The 20,895-nt window shown below is 40.0% G+C and overlaps 1 protein-coding gene across 1 annotated transcript in view; it reads right to left on the reverse strand.

The window, feature by feature from the left end:
- Nucleotides 1-2,382: 2,382 nt before the first annotated feature.
- map3k1 (mitogen-activated protein kinase kinase kinase 1, E3 ubiquitin protein ligase) overlaps nt 2,383-20,895 on the reverse strand; it is a 93,020-nt gene continuing 74,507 nt past the window's right edge. The window contains exons 17-21 of the mRNA XM_080018327.1: nt 10,079-10,241; nt 9,230-9,361; nt 4,945-5,087; nt 3,621-3,752; nt 2,383-2,671 (exon numbers count right to left, since the gene is read on the reverse strand). Coding sequence (XP_079874453.1) covers nt 2,522-2,671; nt 3,621-3,752; nt 4,945-5,087; nt 9,230-9,361; nt 10,079-10,241 — 720 coding nt within the window. The 3' untranslated portion in view covers nt 2,383-2,521. The remainder of the gene's footprint in view (nt 2,672-3,620; nt 3,753-4,944; nt 5,088-9,229; nt 9,362-10,078; nt 10,242-20,895) is intronic.

Below are 20,895 nucleotides of genomic sequence, written 5' to 3' on the forward strand. Positions count from 1 at the left end.
GTGAATCTTCAGGGCACGGAAATTATATGAACAGTTGATATTTGAACCCCGACATAACTTATTTTTTAAATTGTTTCAAAAAGTGTAAATACAATGTGGTTAAAGCTTAAACCTGAAACCATCTCTATACGAACTGGGGGCTTGAGGTAGTTAAGACTGAAATCATAAACGTAATCTTTTTTTTCTGTTTTTTTTTTTTTTAAACAAAAAAGGTACCAATTGCACAAGAAACAGCATTTTTTTTAAACAATCCACACAGCTTTGATAGATTACATCAGCATGAAAATATAAAAATGTAAAAACACATATCATAGCAAATTGACCCCCCCTCCCCCAAAAAGGAATGTTCAGAACATTTATAGTTTGGTAACGTTTGTAAATAATATTCAAAGGTTTATAAACGTTTTTAACACTGATTATCCTTTATAACTAAAGACAATTTTCATCCAGTATATATATTTGAAAAACAGAAGCAAAACAAAAAAAAAAAAAGTGTATACATTTAAAGCTTTCAGAAAACACACAGGCATGAAAAAGGACAAATAAACCTGCAGAAAACATGTGAAAATCAAGCTACTGCTAAGCTCAATGCTCACGGTGACAGTGGCTTGTAAAGCAAATAAAATTCAGGAAAACTAAATTTATAAGGATGTTCTTGGCTTACCTAGAAGATTTTAGAGTTTGTTATAAGGCCATTGGGTGTCACCCCGGTTAAAATCAATTGCCGACCCATTGAACGATCCGATGTAAAGATGCACTGGAATTGTGCTGAAAACAGCTGTAAATTTAATCAAATGTACAAATGTGAATCAAATATACTTCAATTCAAACACCAAATTTTAGTTTGTACTAGTTTCCTTGCTTTGAGTATTAAAAAAAATTCCAAAACGTATCAAATTTCATTTGGAATTGAAAAGAAAAAGATTACATTTGATGTCTTTGTGGATATTGCGGGTTCTTCCAAATATAAGGTTTTATTTTATTTTTTCTTACCATACAGTTAAAACACACAATGATTATAGATGAAAACTCTGCAAAAAAATAAAATATTTTATAACATACATTCTTTACTCACAGTACAATCCATAACGATCAAACGGATACATTAAAGTCAGTCACATTAACTACTCGCCAAAAAAGTATCTGAGAAACAGACTTATTCTTTGCCAGTGATAGCAACCAACCAGATGGCGTAAAATAAACAAAAAAAAACAAAACTCTAAATTAGGTTTTATCCAGGGTTCTAGCTACAAATATGTAGCTATTAAGACAAGATGAACCCCCCCCCCTGCTCCGTCCGGGAACGGGGACGCGGCCGCGTTCTGGGCCTTTCATCGGCTCATTATACCCAGAGCAGTGCATGTGACTTGGGGCGTACCCACACACCGATTAAAAAAAAATTAACAGCATTTGTAATTGCCTTAGAAAAGACACGTAATGCAAAATATAAGCCCTTGAGAGGATGCAGATATTCTAAAAAGTATTATTCCGCCCCTTTTACCAACCCAGGCCTCATTTTCAGAATTTTGTTTCTGAGCAGAGCAATCGCCATTCTACAAAAAAATCGAATGAAGTGCTTCAGTGTATAGCATGTTGTGGGTACCGGGAAAACCCACCCCCCCATGGCATCCTTTTCTGAACTAGCCTAGCACTGAAATCGTAATTCCCATGGCTACGACATACCTATAGGTTGCAAGTTAATTGTACATTAACGAAACTTAACCAAACCTATTGTATGCTTAACGACATTGTAGGCGGCGTCAATATCGGTAAACCTAGCTTTCATAGACAGCAAGGCTGAAAAAAATAAGATAAAATAAAAAATGGCAGAGGTGCATTTTAACAATAGAATATATAAAAATAATTACGTCAGAAATATAACAGCATTGTTAGTGTTCACATTCAGTGTTATTGCTAGACAAACTAGCAAAGACTGTTAAAATCTATCACACTTCCCTGAAATGCTTCATCGGTCGTCGGAATTCAATTAATGAGCTTTGTAGTTGTAAATTGAAAACGGACAGTGAGAAGGATGAATTACAAAACAAAAACAATTCAGACCACAAAAGGCCATTTTTCAGCGACAGAGGTTTTGTAGCAGGTTAGGACTCTATATATTCCATTCCTTGATATATAAGTCCAGATGCTGCGGACACTCACTTTTACAAGAAGATTCTGTTATCATCGTGGAGAGAATTCGGTGGTTGACTTTCCTTGAGTTCGCAAAGTCTGGAGAGCATAATTAGACAAAAAAAACAAAAAAAACCCCAAAAAAACAGGTCGATAAGTCCATGCCAGAACATCGACCTGCTTCTACCCAGGTCAGGAACATTTACAAAAAAAACACATACACTGTTACAGGAATACAGAACGCAAATTAACCAACCCAATGTAGACCCAATTTTCATTTAGCCGATGAAATTTCAACAGCATATTGTCGACAGTTTTGGAGGCGATGAAAAGTCTGCGCTGGGGCTTTCAGTAGAGGGGGAATGCATCCCCTTTTTTGGTGCATTTTTTGCTACCAGTTTACCCGGAACACAGGATGCTTGAGGAGCTCCCTGGAGGGGGGTCTGTCGGCCGGCTGTAGCTCCAGACAGCGCAGGGTCACGTCCCTCAACCCCGGGGAAAGCTGGGGAGGAATTGAAGGTGTAGTAGTCGCGCTCGCAATCTGGGGTGGGGAAAAAAATATTTTAGAAAGCGGCTGTTAAAGACAGATGATAGACTTTCTGGTGTCTGTGGGTATCTAGAGAGCTGCATTTAGCACTTTTAAAGACCAATTTCAGACAAATTAAAAAAAAATTGGGATTTAGGATAAGTATTGGGAAGAAATGGGGTCAGTTATGAGCTAGAAGATTCTGTGAACAGTTTCCTTTAGGCCAGATATCATGGTACTGTAAATACCCAACTAGGCAAGAAAATGGAAATAATTCAAATAAAATAGCAAGCGGAGCTGCTATATGACAGGCAACAGGAGCAGTGACGCCAAGCACTGTACAGAATCGGCATTTTTCAAAGTATACGGCAAAGTATTGGGTACAGTGCTAGGCATGACGTTTTCTTCCTCCAGTGATCTGAGGACACAGACTAATTTTTAAAAATTTAGGACACAGGAAATACACTGTTCAAAAATTAAGTACTTCATAAGAGAAGACAAAAATGGGGGCGACCATCGTTAAACCCTTTGAGAGATGAAAATACAGCAATTCAAAAAGAAGTAGATAATTTTAAAGGTAGGTTTCCAACCATACCATTAAAATTTTCTCAAAACCCGAAAATAATATATTAATAATAATAACAATAATAATAATAATAATAATAATAGTGAAAATGTGTGCTGACACGTCCATGGGTTCAAACTTGCTTTGACATCAGCATAGTCCTTTAAACTCCACCAGAAAAAAAACTAAACGGGTGAATATCCAAGTATCATCCTCATCGTTATGGTTAGGAATGTGTATGGATAAACCCACGACTCAAAGTCTATCCGTACAGTTCTCAATAAGCATTTTAAAATAGTCTAGAAATTATTTTGCTCGTTACGGCCACTGTTGCCAGCTTCTAAATAAACTTGGTTCTGCTACGTTTACGTTTGTGTCTTCCCCACGGTCTTGCAATACCTTGAATATGAGAGCAAGGTGGTTGGAGTGTTTCTCGGCATTCCAGGGGGGCTTGGCGCAGGACATTTCAATAATGGAGCAGCCGACACTCCACACATCACAGCTGCGGCCATACTGCTGTCCACGCAGCACCTGAAAAACACCGACAGCACCAATCTGATTTGGAATGCACGTTAAAAGAGGGCTTCGATTTGAGTCCGAGGAGCTTGCGGATGCGTTTCGTCAGCGCTTTGAAGACTTGCATCTCAAAGTCCCAACCTTTGGACTGTGAGAGTGACGCACGCCGCTAATTGGCTTATAAACTAGATTAACTATCATTATGACAGTTTCCTTTAGGTCAGATACCAAAGGTAAATAGGTACTATAATACACTATGATAAATAAACCATAATAAATGTAATAAGTCTGACCTTTACCTTTCTCCACACAACATCAACCATGTAACTACAATGATCTTATTGAAATATGAAGGATACCAAGCTGGGTTGAAATAATAGCCAAGCTACCCTTTCCTAACCCATCCACATGTAAAAGCTTTTGATGCTTTTTGGAATAACAAATTACGTGATGCGTGTATAACGTGACCTTACCATTTGGTAACTTTTGACTAGAGGGCTTACAGACAGATGAGAAACAGTCATATTCAGACATGTGCAATCAAAGACAGAAGACCGAATAGAAGTGTGGCTGAATGATAGTACAGTAAATTCTTAAAAACAATTTCTCTCTCTCTTAACACATTTTATTCAAAATAAAAAGTGGTATGTCTTACAGTGATAATTAGAGTGCTCTCTTCACTACTTACTTTGCTACTACTTTACTTTTCTTTACATTTTAAAGTTTATGAATAAGGGGAAAGATTGTTAAGTTTTGGGTAAGGATAGAGATGGGTTAGGGTTAGGGTGATTGGGTTAGAGATGGCAATGATCAGGTATAAAGTTAAAGATTGTTAAGATATAAGATTAGAAATGGCCGAGTTTAGGTTATATGGTTAGGTTAATTTTAGGTATTGGGTTAAAGATTTCTAAATTTAGGTTTAAGGTGAAAGATTGTTAAGCTTAGAGAAAGGTTTACGGTTAGGTAAGAGGTGGGTTAGGGTTAGGTTGATGTTTAGGATAGAAATGGCTATGGTCAGGTATAAGGTTAAAGATTTTTAGGTATAAGGTTAAAAGTATAAGATTAGAAATGGTTGAGTTTAGGTTATATGGTTAGTTTTAGGCATTAGGTTAGATATTTTATGTTTAGTTATCAGGTTAGATTGGTTGGCTTATGTATTAGGTTAGAAGTGGTTACATTTTATTATAAGTATCATGATTAAGCTTACCTCAGGAGCCATGAAGGCTATAGTTCCCAGAAGTTGTCCTTGGAACTCCCCTGCACCTGTACCCTTTGATGCGAGCCGGGCGGCCGCTCCAAAGTCAGCTATCCGAAGCCTCTGCCCTGTGCTGTCGATTAATAGGTTTGCGCCTAAGTGAATATAACATTAAAGAGGTTAACAGTGTGAGGGAGTTTTCATTATTATGACATATTTTCCCCTATTTGGAAGCAAATATAATAATAATAACAAATAAAGATGCAAGCAGCAATACCCAGGATCCAGTTTAGTCATAAACTGGACCCATAGCGCTTCTGTAGCCATGTTTGTTGACAGTTTCTTGACCCTCCCCACCGACAACCTATAAACTCGCACAACGATAATTGGTGAGGGTCATACATGTACTTGTAGTGTTGCTAATCTCCAGACTAAGACATGGCGAAGGTTTATGGCACATTGATCGCCTTAAAAATATTGCCTAATTTGATCCCAGCATAAAACACACCATCATTTCCTATCGACAATTTTCAGAGTTTACATTGAATGCCGCATCAGCTACGGTCTGTCATCGCGAAGAAGCATAAAAACTACGCAAAGCAACCAGATCTACACAGTGACAAGTGGCAATTCTCCGAATGCGAATGAGCATTCATAGAACGGGATTTAATATACATCGCATGAAGATGTCACAAAGTGCCCCATTCCTCAAACCAATCAAGGTGAGCCAACATTCTTCAACTTCTGGTACATTTGCAGCGGTTTTTCACAAATTCCTGCTCCAAATGTGTGTCAATATTGATCAAACTTGAACCACAAGATGCCTGAAACGTCCCGGTTTAAACAAGACCTAAACCTAAACCATGTCAGTGCGTACAGCGGTTGCTGTGTTTCAGATACTATTAGCCCTAAAAAATGAAGATTAATAATAATAAAAATCCAAACAAAAATAAAAAAGTAATAAAATGAAATGTTATTAATAATATTTCATAAACATAATAAATAAATGTTTGTTTTAACTGGAAAATTCAGATTAATGAATTACTTATATACTAATTACTTATTATATTGTAATGCAAACATTTATGGAACTTAACATTAATTTGGCGTTAGAATTTTTATGAAAGAACTTGTCAATACTTAACACCTTCTGCCTTTTCATTTAAGTCTGCTACATTTATCTGTAGGTCATTGAATATACATGAAGTTTCTGTAAAACAACCGTTTATTTTTTACTTTAAACCTTGTCATCGTTATAACTCACCTTATTTTGTGTGGAAGTAAAATGTAGAGTCTTTGTGACGGCAGGTGACATTTGTTCTTGTGTGCGTCAATTATGACGTATTCATGCAGGTTTACATATTTACAGGAGTTTACGAAGGTAGTCAAACTTACATAATTTTAGCGGTGACTTCTTTCCTTGGATTCAATTTTCAATAAGTTACTTTTCCATGAAATACGAAAAATTTAGTGGTATTTCCATGAGTAATTACCATATCACAGCTTCTATTTTCCCTATACCTTCCTGGATCTTGAACGCGCCACTCACTCGCATAGTCAAGTGGACTCGACGTGGTCACGAGTTTCTGTGGATTCATGTTTTTTCGTGTTTCTTCATGAATCCAGTAAAGTAATAGGGACCAAAGAGATAAAATATCAATCAAACAGATCCACAGACATCTACCAGATAAGAAGTTACATAAACACACACACACACACACACGCCACGTTTGTAATCTCTAACCACTACAGAGCAACAGAGTTTACACTGCACACTGGACACGGTGCTAATGTACTGTACATTCTGAATCAGAACCTGCCCAATTATAGTACATAGTATGTTGACATCATAAAGCGTCTTACTGTAAATATCATCTTGTTCCATTATTTATCGAACGTTGGCGTGTCGGTGACGTATGACCGTCCGGCTACTGTGGGTCAAATTTGGACCGTTTTTCACTCATTTCTGCTCCACGTATGGATCGATTTGGATGAAACTTAAATCAGTTTGCAACATAATGGTTCAGGCGAGACATAAACCGTGTTTGTAACTTTGGCTGTTGTTCTGTTTCAGAGTTAAGCCCGAAAAATACCAAGAAAATTTCAAACTATTTCAGTCTAATAATAATAATTTAAATAATAATAATAATACCAATAACAATAACAATGTTCATATATATTCTATTATATTTGATCAGTTACTCCCATGCATAAGTAAAGTCCAACGGGGCAAATGTATAAACCTTCAGAAAACATTTAATCTCCTTTATTGAAAATGGGAAACTCACATTACGGTCACATGTATCTTAGCACACTTTTGCAATGTGTGATGAATAACGGTAATATATTTTTTTAATCTACTTTTTGCAATTGCCACAGTACATCTAAAGTGTGACACTGGCTACAGTAGGTTGCGTGTAGGAAGTGGTGCAAATTCCTGTGTCTAGTCTCAAAAGTGCTGAATGCATAAATGCAAAAGAGTCAATAAAACCCGGAAAAACCTGATATAATCAGTGTCGGGAATAATTACTTTTTAACAGTAACATAACAAGTTACTAACGCAATATGAGTAATATCATTACAGTTACCATGTCAACGTGCAATACTAGGGGTAGGCTGTTTGATTGTATGAAATGACTATCCGTTACAGATATTGTGATTTGTCCAATAAGGATTGTCGTCCGATCATTTTGAGTTTATATCCGGGATCGGAGAAATCATGGTCTCATTGGGTATATCTGCTGGATGTCATAGTACAGCTGGAAGTTTCTCAAGAGTAAAGCTTTCAGTGAGGTATTTGTGAACAACATATGTGACCCACCGCATACTTAAGGGTCATTTGGCGGCTTTCGACTTCTTTCGCCGCATCATTTGAAAGTGGAGAATCAGAGCTTCCAAACAAGGTGTTACTTGTGCAAATCAAGCAAATTTTTTTTAAAGCTATGACTTCTTAATGACAAGGGTGTGGCACACTGGGATTCTGAGATAATCACTTTCAAAGTTTTACCAACACTTAGTTCATTCAGCTAACTCCCAGAATGCAAATGGAGTTGCCGGACAAACAAAGCCACATGGCTACTTAGCATCCTGGTGAATGGGGCAATCACTTCTTTGTTCATGTGTTTTGCGGGAATGTTGAACAGCGTCATCAACACACAACTATTTTTGTTTTTAAAAAAGCTTTTATTTAACAGTAAGAATATACAGGTTTTATAAAAGTGGTAATATTTTGGAGTTTAAAAGTACGGACAACACAACAAAATGTAGAGTCTATTAATAATATGAGTCTCTGGAATCTGATAATCTGCCAATAACCAACCTCAACGGACTTCATCAAGTCATCAACTTCTTCCGTTGTAACAACAACGGGCGTATTGTCGGTCTTCTCCAGTGGTTCTTGAAAATATTCCGTTTCATCGTCACATTCAGGTTGAAATCCGCTGTTCGAAATGTTCTCCAAGTCCGGGATAATATCAGATTCAGCAGCGCGGTCGTTCTCTGCGTCATGTCAGAGAACGACTATCATTGCGGAAAATTAAGTCCAGTACGCGCTGCTTAAATTGACTTGGATCTATCACACTGGTCAGATTAAAGTCTGCGATATGATTTAGATCTTCGTCCACCCGCTTCTCGTAATCCATAACAACAAGGAGACAAAAGTTTTCACAGACAAGTAAAACCGGATTCTCGTCTTGTTTATGGAAGTGATGGCAGTGACATCAGGATTTCATCTTCGATGGTAGACGTTGGTACAAGCCCCCTCCACAATTGCGTCTCCATTTGTGTGTAAAAGTAGTATAATTTAAAGGTTAAACTCTATCAAAACGGTTTCACATTGTGACTGCACGTCATATGGAATATGGAGGAATGATCTTCACCTGGACGGTCGCTATTCAGTGTCTCGGGAAGTGAACTGTGTTTCCCGATGTAATCTAACGGAAATATTTAACTCCACAGTTTAACATTTTTCTACTATTTATAAATCAAACTTGGTTTTGAAAATACATTGAGCGATAAAAAAAAACCCCACAAAGGAAAACAAATCTGGAAAAATCTAATTTCCCTTCAAGAAAGATTTTCTCAACTTATTTGGCTGCTCCTGGCGATTCGAGAAATGTGCGAGATGGCGGGTTTTGCTGCGGTGGGTCTCATATATACGGTTTACTATGGAATTGATGCATTGCAGCAGAATGTGCCATAAATAAATTAAAACATTAGAACATCAAAAAATCTAAACATACTAGATGCGGCCTTTACAAATGTTCATAGGAGAAGGCTGTATCTCCTGCCCCCATACCTTTGATGTCGCGGTGGATTATCTGGTTTTCATGGAGGTATGCCAGGCCCCGCAAGAGCTGTTCTGTGTAGTTTATTACGACAGGCTCCTTGAAGGCTCCATATTTGTTCAGCAGGTGAGACACACTTCCACCTAAATACAATAGAGATTTAACAGTGGTTTCTTTTTGGTTTCATACATCTTTGTTTTGTGATTAAATACTGCGCAAGCAGTACTGTAGAAGAAGAAATATGCTTGTCATAAATTTAGGTTTAGATCCATGGCCTATGTGGAAGTGCTGTTTCTAGTTTAATGTTATATCTATATAAAATATAACATTGTGTTTTGGAAATCATGATTAGTTCTTTGCGCATGTCATCATATTCATCCCTGCTTTTTGTGTATTTACTGCAAGGAATTGATTGAGTAGTGTTTTGGTTGATCAGAGATGTGTGGCACTTTGATCTGTTTCACATGGACTTTCATCTGCATATAGTCACATTCAAATCAAGGGAGAACAACAACCCAATTTTCTCCCCAATACCTCTGAAAAGGCTTACCATACCACCACACATGTAAAGGATTGTCTGCTTGGTGTGAAACCGGTCACAGTCATAGTCAACCTGTGTTGATGTCCCGGCGTGTCCACGACATCCATTGTTGAGTGAACATCTGTCTTTGTTAGAACAGGACTCTTTGTTTAAGGAGTATAAAGTCTATGTGTCTGTGTCAGGAAGACTGCAAAGAGGGAGATTTGTAGGTGTATCTCTGATGTCTCGTATTCTCTCTCAAGGTACGTCTCAATAAAATATAATTTCACTTAACCACATGGAATCTGAGAGAAGAACAGAGTTATTCTTTCACACCTACCAGCCATCCACTCCACAAAAAGGTTGTAGTTGGTCTTCTCGCAGGTAGCGCCTAGCATCCGGATGACGTTTGAGTGGTGGAGGTGGCCCATCATCCTGATCTCCTCGCGCAGGACCCCTGCGACCTCCTCCTGTTCGGACGATGTGTTCCGCACGTACGTCACCTGAGAATGTGGAAAATACAGACTCCGATAGGGCTCAGCGACAATGACCGTAATATTGTGGTGTCACGACATCAAGGTATTAATCACCCCAGCCCGTCAAGCAGGGGCTGTCAAGCTAAAACGTGAGTCCTTTCAGACTTAGCATGGGGGACCCCAGATTTGGAAGGCAGGTACCAGCAGGCCAGAAGAACTTCAGCTGCAGTGGTTGCAGAAGCAAGAATTTAGAGCATGGCAAGAGTTCAGTGAGACCATGGAGAAGGACCTTCATTTCTGGGAAACCAGAACTCGATGAGGGGAAAGTAGGACACCACCCTGGCTGTTGTCAGCAAGGGCAGGGAATATGGCGTCAGATTTATGCCATATGTCATGAGCATGATAAAACATGCTCACAAACAAATTATATTATTTCACACACGCAGACACCCGCTGCCACTCGCACAATATAATCCCTTGTACACAAATTCAACAACCAAAAGAAACAAGCTGCAAGCGAGAAACAAAACATAGGGAGACACGAAGAATGGCACCTGTGTGTATTGAACTAAGCAGCAAACGCACAAAGCAGCCACCATGCGTGAGAGAGAGCTTCTGCTTGGCGAGCGCTGGCGGGCATACACGCTTTCACAGGTCACTCTGCTCTCGCAGTTGAGTTCTGCTCACGCGAGTCAACATGACTTCACAATTTGGGGGCAGAAACCCAAGGACACAGACCTTATTGTACCTTGATGACAGCTTCCTTTACGGGGAGCCCGGAAATAACCTGACCTCAGCAGCGTAAGCTGGTCTTCTTCATGCATTTTCCTCCGTGAAGACGCATGAACACGGATTAAAAAATATATACAGAGTTTATTCATGCGAACTATATTCAACCATTAAATTGTCTCAAAAATGGGCCAATATAAAGTTAATTCAAGTCAAGTCTTTAAAAAGTCACCAATTCTTTTAAATGTTTTATGTAATATTTAAATAAAATGTATTTATTAAACTATTTCTTATAAATAATTTATTAAACAATGTGAATAGACACTGAAAGGCCCTGTGAGCTACTGATGAAAGACATCCTCTGTTGTCAAAATCAAAATGATCTAGCCACTGGGGGTGCACAAGCCAGTGTATCATCAGTGCCGATCCCAAGCCCGGACAAATACAGTAGAACAGGGTGCCAGTGGAGATTGTGCTACTGTCGGCCGAAGAAGAAGAAGAGGGACAAGGCGTGTTCTGAGACAGCAGGAGAGGAAGAAGGGTAGGAGAGTAGAGTTGAGAATAGGAACTTTCAACGTTGGCACTATGAAAGCTAAAGAGGGAGAGCTGGCTGACATGATGGAGAGACTGGAGGTAGATGTACTATGTGTACAAGAGACCAGGTGGAAGGGGAGAAGGGCTAGGAGTATCGGAGCCGGGTACAAACTGCGCTACCATGGAGTGGATGGCAGGAGAAATGGGGTAGGGATAGTCTTGAAGGAAGAATATGTCAAGAGTGTTTTGGAGGTGACGAGAGTGTTGGACAGAGTGGTGAGCATGAAGCTGGAAATTGATGGGGTAATAATGAATGTGGTTTGTGCATATGTTCCCCAAGTTGGGTGAGATGAGAGATGGGAAGAGATGGAAGAGAAAGAAGAATTCTTTAGTGAGTTGGATGTAGTGGTGGAAAGCGTCCCCAAGGGAGAGAGAGTGGTCATTGGAGCAGATCTCAATGTGCATGTCGGCGAAGGGATCAGAGACATAGGTGACGAGAAGGTAATGGGTAGGTATTGTGTCATAGAGCAGAAGAGGTTGGCAAGGAAGAAATGGGGTAGTCAGAGAGATGAAGAAAGTAGACAGGAGTACAAGCTGATGCGGCGCAAGGTGAAGAGAGAAGTGGCAAAGGCAAAGGAAAAGGCAAACAACAAGTTGTATGAGAGGTTGGACAGTAGGGAAGGAGAAAAGGACTTGTACCGATTGGCAAGACAAAGGGACCAAGCTGGGAAGGATGTACAGCAGGTTAGGGTGATGAAGGATAATGATGGGAATGTGCTGACTAGTGAGGAGAGTGTGTTGAGAAGGTGGAAGGAGTACTTTGAGGAGTTGATGAATGAAGAAAATGAGAGGGAGAGAAGAGTGGATGATGTGGGGATAGTGGATCAAGAAGTGCAGCAAATTAGCAAGGGTGAGGTGAGAACAGCATTAAAGAAGATGAAGAGTGGAAAGGCAGTTGGCCCAGATGACATATCTGGGGAAGCATGGCAATGTTTGGGTGAGATGGCAATGGCTTTCCTAACGAGGCTGTCTAACACCATCCTGGAAAGGGAGAGGATGCCGGAGGAGTGGAGAAGAAGTGTACTGGTACCCATCTTCAAGAATAAGGGAGACGTACAGAGCTGTCGTAACTACAGGGGAATAAAGTTGATCAGCCACAGCATGAAGCTATGGGAAAGTGTAGTGGAGGCTAGGTTATGAGGAGAGGTGGGGATCAGCGAGCAGCAGTATGGTTTCATGCCAGGGAAGAGTACTACAGATGCAATGTTTGCTTTAAGAATGCTCATGGAAAAGTACAGGAAAGGCCAGAAGGAGTTGTACTGCGTCTTTGTTGATTTAGAGAAAGCATATGATAGGGTGCTGAGAGAGGAAGTGTGGTATTGCATGAGGAAGTCAGGGGTGGCAGAGAAGTACGTAAGAGTGGTACAGGATATGTATGAGGGCAGTCAGACAGTAGTAAGGTGTGCAGTAGGCGTGACCAAGGCAATTCAAGTGGAGGTGTGATTGCATCAAGGATCAGCTCTGAGCCCTTTCTTGTTTGCGATGGTGGTGGACAGGTCAACAGATGAAATCAGGGAGGAGTCTCCGTGGACTATGATGCTCGCAGATGATATTGTGATCCGTAGCGAGAGTAGGGAGCGGGTTGAGGAGAGCCTGGAGAAGTGGAGGCATGCATTCGAGAGAAGAGGAATGAAAGTCAGCAGGAGTAAGATAAAATACATGTGCCTGAATGGGAGGGAGGGTGGCAAAAAGCTGATAATGCAAGGAGTGGAGGTGGATGAGTTCAAGTACTTGGGGTCGACTATACAAAGCAGCAGAGAATGTGGGAGAGAGGTGAAGAAGAGAGTAGAGGCAGGGGGGAGTGGGTGGAGAAGAGTGTCCGGAGTGATCTGTGACAGAAGGGTTCCAGCAAGAGTGAAGGGGAAGGTCTACAGGACAGTAGTGAAACCAGCTATGTTGTACGGTTTAGAGGTGGTGGCACTGACAAAAGGGCAGGTGGCTGAACTGGAGGTGGCAGAGTTGAGGATGTTGAGAGTTTCATTGGGAGTGACAAGGATGGATGGACATGATTAAGAATGAGTACATTAGAGGGACAGCTCAGGTTGGACAGTTTGGTGAAAAAGTGAGAGAGGAGAGATTGAGATGTTTGGACACATGTGAAGGAGAGATGAGAGTTACATTGGGAGAAGGATGCTGAGGATGGAGCTGCCAGGCAAGAGGAAAAGAGGAAGGCCAAAGAGAAGGTTTATGGATGTGGTGAGGGAGGACATGCAAGTGGTTGGTGTAAGGGAGGAAGATACAGAAGGTATTGGAGGCAGATGATCCGCTGTGGCGACCCCTAACGGGAAGAAGAAGTGGTTGTCAAAATCTAAATTAACCCAGCCATTATGTTAAAACAGACATATTTTATGTTTGGGGGCCAGCTATATAAACCGACAAAAAAATGACTTTAATTGAGTCATTTGATTCTATGGGGATGGGGTATGGGGATGGTAGCTCCTCAGAAACAGAATCAGAATCAGAAATACTTTAATAATCCCAGGGGGAAATTACTTTTGTTACAACTCCAATCTACATACAACATATTTACATACAACATATTAACATACAACATATAATAATACTTAAGAAACATATTTATATAAAAATATATATATAAACATATCTATATACACATGGTAAAGTGTAAAATGTACAGTTAAAAATGTGCAAGAAGAAGAACGTGCAGAAGTGGATATCCGTGTTTTGAGGTCAGATTACAGAGAGGGGGTGTCTGACTCTCTGAGGGAGGCGTTGTAGAGATTGAAATAAAGGATTAAGGAAGTGACCAATCATAAGAGGGCCAGTGCCTCCCTTGGTTTAGGCCCCCAAATTGTCAAAAGTCATGTTGACTCACGCAAACAGAACTCAACTGCGAGAGCAGAGTGACCTGTGAAAGCGTGTGAGGTGTCTTGGAATGTGTGGCGTCCCAAGACAGCCCCATCGTATAAGATAATTACGAAGAGACGGTGCCAGGGGTCCCGAGAGAGAGAGCACATCACCAGGGGTCCTGGTGATAAGGGAAGTGAAATGTGACCTGTGACCTATGTAGGGGAACCAAATGGTAAATGTTGTCTTTGGGCAACCATAAAAGGCTCGCCAGAGATTCATTCAAGAGAGAATACTTCCGGCTTTGTTCTCTCCCAGGCTGTCCATGGCCAACCTGGTCTGATGCTGTTCTTTTGTAATAAATCTATTATTTTACTCAAGTCAGCATCAGTGGTCGCTCCTTCTTCATCAACAGATCAAATTCATCAAGAAACTACAAAGTGGCGTCACAAACAGGATCTGCTGGGCCTCACCTGCCGATGTTGTCTGCTCCAGCAAATTACCACTCTTAGGGTGAGTGTTTCCTCACAAATTGAGCTGTGTGTGGTTCTTTAAAATTATATGAATGAAGATGAAAGAGATAAAAAGTGAGAAAGAGATAAATTTTAAAAGCCTAAAGTAAGATGAAAAAGATGAAAAGTGAAGTAAAAAGAGTTACAAGTTAAAGGCTTAAAGGATGAAAAATAAAGTTTGAGAAAAAATAGGGAAAAGCAGAATGAGTGCATGCTGAAAGAATCTGATTAAAAGGATAATTTGTCAAAAGTCTGGCCAAAGTGAAAATCTTGATGAAATTAGAAAAGTATACATGAGTCGACGTTAAAGTACAAATTTAAGCACTGTTGAAGTTTTTGGAGAATCTGATGTGCTGCCGCTCAGACATGTCTTTTTCCTTTTGGGGTGTGCCTGTGTGTGTGTGAGAGTGTGCCGCGGCTAAAGAGGTGTGAAAAGATTTGTGTATTGTTTCGTGTATATGTGTAAATGATATATAGAATACATGGGTTATTAAATAGGTATACATATGTGGTGAGCAGTTATATAATACATAAAAAGAAACATTTCTTACCCTTTTAGTGATAAATATATGAGTCTGTTTATGGACTTTGTAAAGCTGATAATAAAGATTATGAGCCTTTCTTAAAGGACGTTTGATAAATATATATGAGCCTCTTTCTTCAAAGGACGTTTGATAAATATATATGAGCCTTTTTCTTTCAAGGACGTTTTATACAGTTGATAAAGGATATGAACCTTCACAGGACTTTATATATTTGATAACAAAATGAGCCTTCTTGAGAGAAGGACTAGAATCACCAGAAACAGTCTGCCTACACATGCATGTACACATTCAGAAAAGAAAAGAAAATCTCCTGCCCTGAATTATGGGTAGGATTTGTGGATTGTTTGGTTGGTGTGTTAGTTTTTTCTCTTTGTGCTTGGAGTGTGTGACAGTGCTTGCTTTGAGTTCTGTTGGTTAAAGAAGCAGATAGTCATGGTGAAATAGAAGGAAAAGTTGGGTTTTTGATGCAAGAGAAGAGGTTTTGTGTTTCGGCTGCTGAGTGAAAGGAACCAGCTTTGATTTATGACTCTGTGCGTGGCCTAGGGGAGCTAAAACAGGATGTTCGCTCGCTGACGACCAGTGCAAACTGGAAGGTGTGACTAAATTTAAGAGGTGGAGCAAGGGGTGGTGCTACATACAGAGTGGAACTTAGTCGACTCCCCTGACAAGAGGGGTGGAGAAGAAGCCCCGTCCTCTCTCTCTCCTTTCTTAATATGATAGAAGATAAATAAATAAATGAATATTAAAATATAATAAAATAAAATAAATAGAGGTGATATTAGATTGACTAATATACTCTTAGATTTAAATGTGTCGTATGAATAAAAGGAAAAATTGCTTTATTTCAAATGCGCGAGAAATAAAAAAGCTGATAATGTATGTCTCATTGAATTGTATTACAGTGTGTATAAGAATTTAGAGTGAGCCTAAGACACTGAACTCTTGTGTTGTTCTTTTTTGTTTTTTCTTTCTTTCTTTTACTATGCTTAGGTGAAAGCTTAGCTTAGCTGGGGGAAAGACAGAGAAGATGGAATGTGTCTGAATTGGATAATCCAAGGTGCAGAGGACAAGACATCTTGTCATCAGTTCTTCACAGACACCGGAAGCTTGCGGATGACAGCGCATAAGAATTCTGAATCCAGGATGAATAAGGCCAGTACGGATTATCCACAAACTCTTTCAACAGACCTCACCTGCATTTACCTATATGTGTGTTAATCTAGTTATAACCTACATGATTGCTTGTTCTCACATATAGGATTACAGTAATTTTTCTTAAATTGCGTTTGCAATTAGCTATTCAAGAGACTTTGTAATGGACTGACTAATCAAGGCATTCGCCTAATTAATGGAGTATTATTGATTTGATTGATCACATGCGAAAAACTGATTTGATTTAAATACGGTTGAGTGCTGTGAATATTGCTTTCATTATCTGAGTATGGTTTACCTTGATTGAGGCTGTTTTGAGAGTGAACATTGATGGACATTTTGATAATTGAAGATAAATGAGTATGATCAGATGCATCAGATCATGAACAAGTGAAGTTGCTTTCACAAGTGGGAAGCTACTGGTCTCCTTTGGGGTTGGTAAATGCAGTTGTTTTTGGTTGAGTGTGATTACACGGTGCTTTATAAATAATTTTTAAATAAATGAATTCGATTTAAGATAAAAGAAATGGATACAAAAATTACAAAAGTAATCACTCCTATTGATGTAGTGCGAAAGAATAATCCTCTTATTAAAGATATTGCAAAAATATCAGGAAAATGGAGCAAGCGGTGGCCTGACATTGAACAACCATGGCCAGTTGAAGGAACTCTTAACCCGGCATCTGTAAAGAAGCCCCCGCCTTATGAGAAGGAGGTGAAGTTCACTGATGTTTATCCCCAGCTCCCAGGGCAATTATCTCTTCAAAGATGAGGTTGAGCAAATAATAGAGATGGGCAAGGCCAAAACAACCATAAAGATGTATCCAAGCTCCAACAATACCAAGAGAAGGAACTGTTTGGGAAGCAGACAACAAGTCAGAAGCCTAGAAATAGGAGAAGAGTGTGAGTGATTCAGACGAAGCTATTGGAGGATACGACCCCGCAGTCAGACGAATGTTGGCAAAAGCAGAGAAAAAAGGAGATCGACCAGTGAGGAAAATGGCTCCGGGAACAGACGACAGATGAGAGTGAACAGGCTGAAAATGATGAAGAATCAGAGAAAGAAGGTCCTTCCTGTTTTCAACCGTTAGCAGCTAGTACAGGGGTAGGAGATGACAGACGCATGGTTTTAAGAGAGATTGAGAGAAGTATAGACAGATGCCTCGAGGACATTAGTGACACCACCTGTCCAGAAGTTCAACAAATATTGGAAAAACAATACACAAATTGCAAATAACGGAGAAGAAATTACAGAAGAAAAAGCCTCAAAAGCCAGACACTTTGAGGTATGGACTACGGCTAAGAAAAGGAAAGAGACCCAACAAAATGTGTCCAGTGATAATACGAGGACCAAATTTAGAGTACAAGCCTTGGCAGAACATACTTGAAAAATTTCCCACTCTTCAAGATGGAGCACATCCGTGGATCTCAAAGCTGGAAGAGGTTTTGGTGGGAACACAACCTGCCATGGGAGATATTAAGAGACGTCTGGCTAGCCTTATTGTAGTCCCAGCGATGGAGGAGATCCTGCAGGTGGCAGGCCTTAACAGATATGTGGCAACTGCGGTGTATGCCCAGAATTGTTTGCTGCAACCAGAGGTCGGATGTGGAGAGCATTGAGAGATGCATTTCCAACAAACGTACACCCGGACAACATCTTTGTTGAGCCATTGGGCCCACAAGAAAACCCAAGAGCTTATGTGTCAAGGGTTCATCAAGTGTGGAGAAATATCACAGGAAATGATCCAGATTTGAATCAAATGGAGAAATAAATTGTCAGAGCCAAAATACAGAAGGGGCTGCCTCTTCAAGTGAGGAGCAAATTGGCAGAAGTGGTTGGTCTTGGAAGCATGACCACAGGTGTTTATACGGATCACATAGCACATCAAGTGGAGCTACGTATATCGGAAAAAGGAGCATGACCCAAAAGAACAGGACCAGGAGACTCTCAGAAAACTCAACCAAATACAGTTGGTGGATAAGAAGAATGAGGAAAAGAAGGCCAAAAGAGAAGGTTTATAGATGAGCAGAACAGAAGGAATTGTAGGTAGATAATGCCCCTAAGGGGAGCAACTGAAAGGAGAGGATTCTTGGTGGTGGAATGAGGAAGTAAAGGAGCAGCTATGAAGATAAACACTGATGATTATCTTGATAAAGAGTGTGACATTGAGAAAAGTGTGCCACATATGACTTTAATGGTGGCTGAAGGATTTGAGCAGAAGCATATAGGAGAAAGGATGGAAGAAGCTGCTGTATTGTCAAGAAAAAGTAGCTTATTGGGGTCAAACAATAACCCATGGACACAGAAGCATCATGCTCGGATAAGGAAATTGCTGCATGCAATGATGAAGCCAAAGGAAATAGCTGTAGCTAAGTGTGCAGCACACAAAATGGACACGTCAAGAGTTACTCAAGGTAACAAAGCAGCGGATGAGGCTGCTAAAGCAGTTACAGGAGCAAACAAAGCAGGGAAGGTTCTTCTTGTCACCCATGAAGTGGACTTGGAAGATAAAATCACGCTCAGAGATGTGATCTCGATGCAAAAAGTGGTGTCAGCCATAGATAAACAATTATGGTTGGACTGAGGGGCGCCACAAGAGTCTACTGGTCTGTGGAGAAATCATGAAGGACTGATGGTAGCACCCCCGACCTACTAGGTCTGATGATTCAGGAAGCACATGGGTTAGCCCATGTTGCAAGGGGGGAGATAAGAAGAAAAATCACAAAAGAGTATTTTGGTTTTTGGGCAGCGTACTTGCTTGAGCAAATTGAGATGTCTTAGGCAGATGTACAATCGGCCTTAAAAACAATGTTCGGAGGGGTCCCGGTCACATACCACCTGCGACAGGTCCTATGCGTGAGTTGGTTGTGGATTTTGTTGACATGATAAGACCAGTAGGAGGGAAAAGATACATGTTAGTTGACCTGGAGAGAGTTTCACGGTGGGCTGAAGCATGTCCAACCAAGCGTAAAAGATGCTCAGTCAGTTGCCAAGCCAAGTTTTTGTGTCGTGAGGTCATAAGCAGGTGGGGACTTCCAGATCGCATATCTTCAGATAATGGGAAAGAGTTCCTTGATAAAACAGTAAAATTGATTCTGCAAAAATTGGGAATCAAACAATAGCTAGGAGCTGTTCATCATCTGCAAAGCCAAGGTGTTTGTTAAAAATTGAATGGTGTGCTGAAAAATTGCATTATTACAATTGGTCAGCATACAGGTCTGAATTGGGTAGAGATGTGTAGTTAGGAGCTAACACTAGTAGAGAAATATCTATACTGAATATCTGATTCCGTCATAGACTCAAGACTTTTTTGAACTGAGAAAATGCATGGACAAAGGGGGGGAAAGGAAAATGTTAATCATATATTGGAATAATGTTAAGGTATAATGCAAAAGTGAAATTATTATACTGTATTTGATGTGTGTGCAAGATACTGGCTGGTGAATTTTTCTTTCAGAACCAGTATGAGTTTGGCTGTGTCCGGAGATCCTAACAGCCTAATGGACTTGAACACTCAAACATGGACATTCAAAAATGGAGGATGAAAATGGACGACGGACCCTGAATGAGGAGTGATCATGATCAGGAGTGTCGAGTGAAATATCATTAAAGTTGATGGTGTTATGCAGGTTTTTATAATATTGGAGTTTGTTTATTACAATGTAACCTGTATTATTGATGAAAAGTCTACTCTACAGTAGATATTTTAGCAAGACATATTACCTTGATTTAGTATTGTTTTCTTTGAAGTTTGCTGTAACAGGGTGAAATGGATATGTTGGGACCTCAGGTGTTTTATTGTTTTTGCAAGGTTTTGAGGGACATTGATAATAGGCAGGGACAGGTTCACTGGAAGGTCGATCGGTCGACCAGTCTGACTTTGGACAAAAGTTTTGATTTATTTCTGAGGTTCTGAGTGTATGCATTTATATGTAACATCCTGTACAATTGTCTAAACCCTTCTCCTTTGTGGTTAATTGATTTGGAGTGCAATAGGTGGTTGCCTGGGGCAGAGGAACCGTGAGAGAATTTTCCTGTCTTGATTGTTTGTTGAAAGAACTGAGAAAGGAAGCTGCCAGATGGGTTTTTCGCTCTCCCACTCCACAAATTTATTGTATTGCTACAACTAAGCATGTTCAGAAGGGTAAGTTATAATCAGTCTGTTTGTTAGTAGGTGATTTCTATGAAGCTAATTAACATCGTAACTTCAATAACTCTTATCTTTGTCGAGACTTTGTGTAGTCTCGAAGGGGGGAAATATGAGGTGTCTCGGAATGTGTGGCGTACTAAGAGATGGAGCCAGGGGTCCTGAGAGAGAGAGCACATCACCAGGGTCCTGG

The sequence above is a fragment of the Zeus faber genome (assembly GCF_960531495.2).
Source record: "Zeus faber genome assembly, chromosome: 17".
Lineage (NCBI taxonomy): Eukaryota > Metazoa > Chordata > Actinopteri > Zeiformes > Zeidae > Zeus > Zeus faber.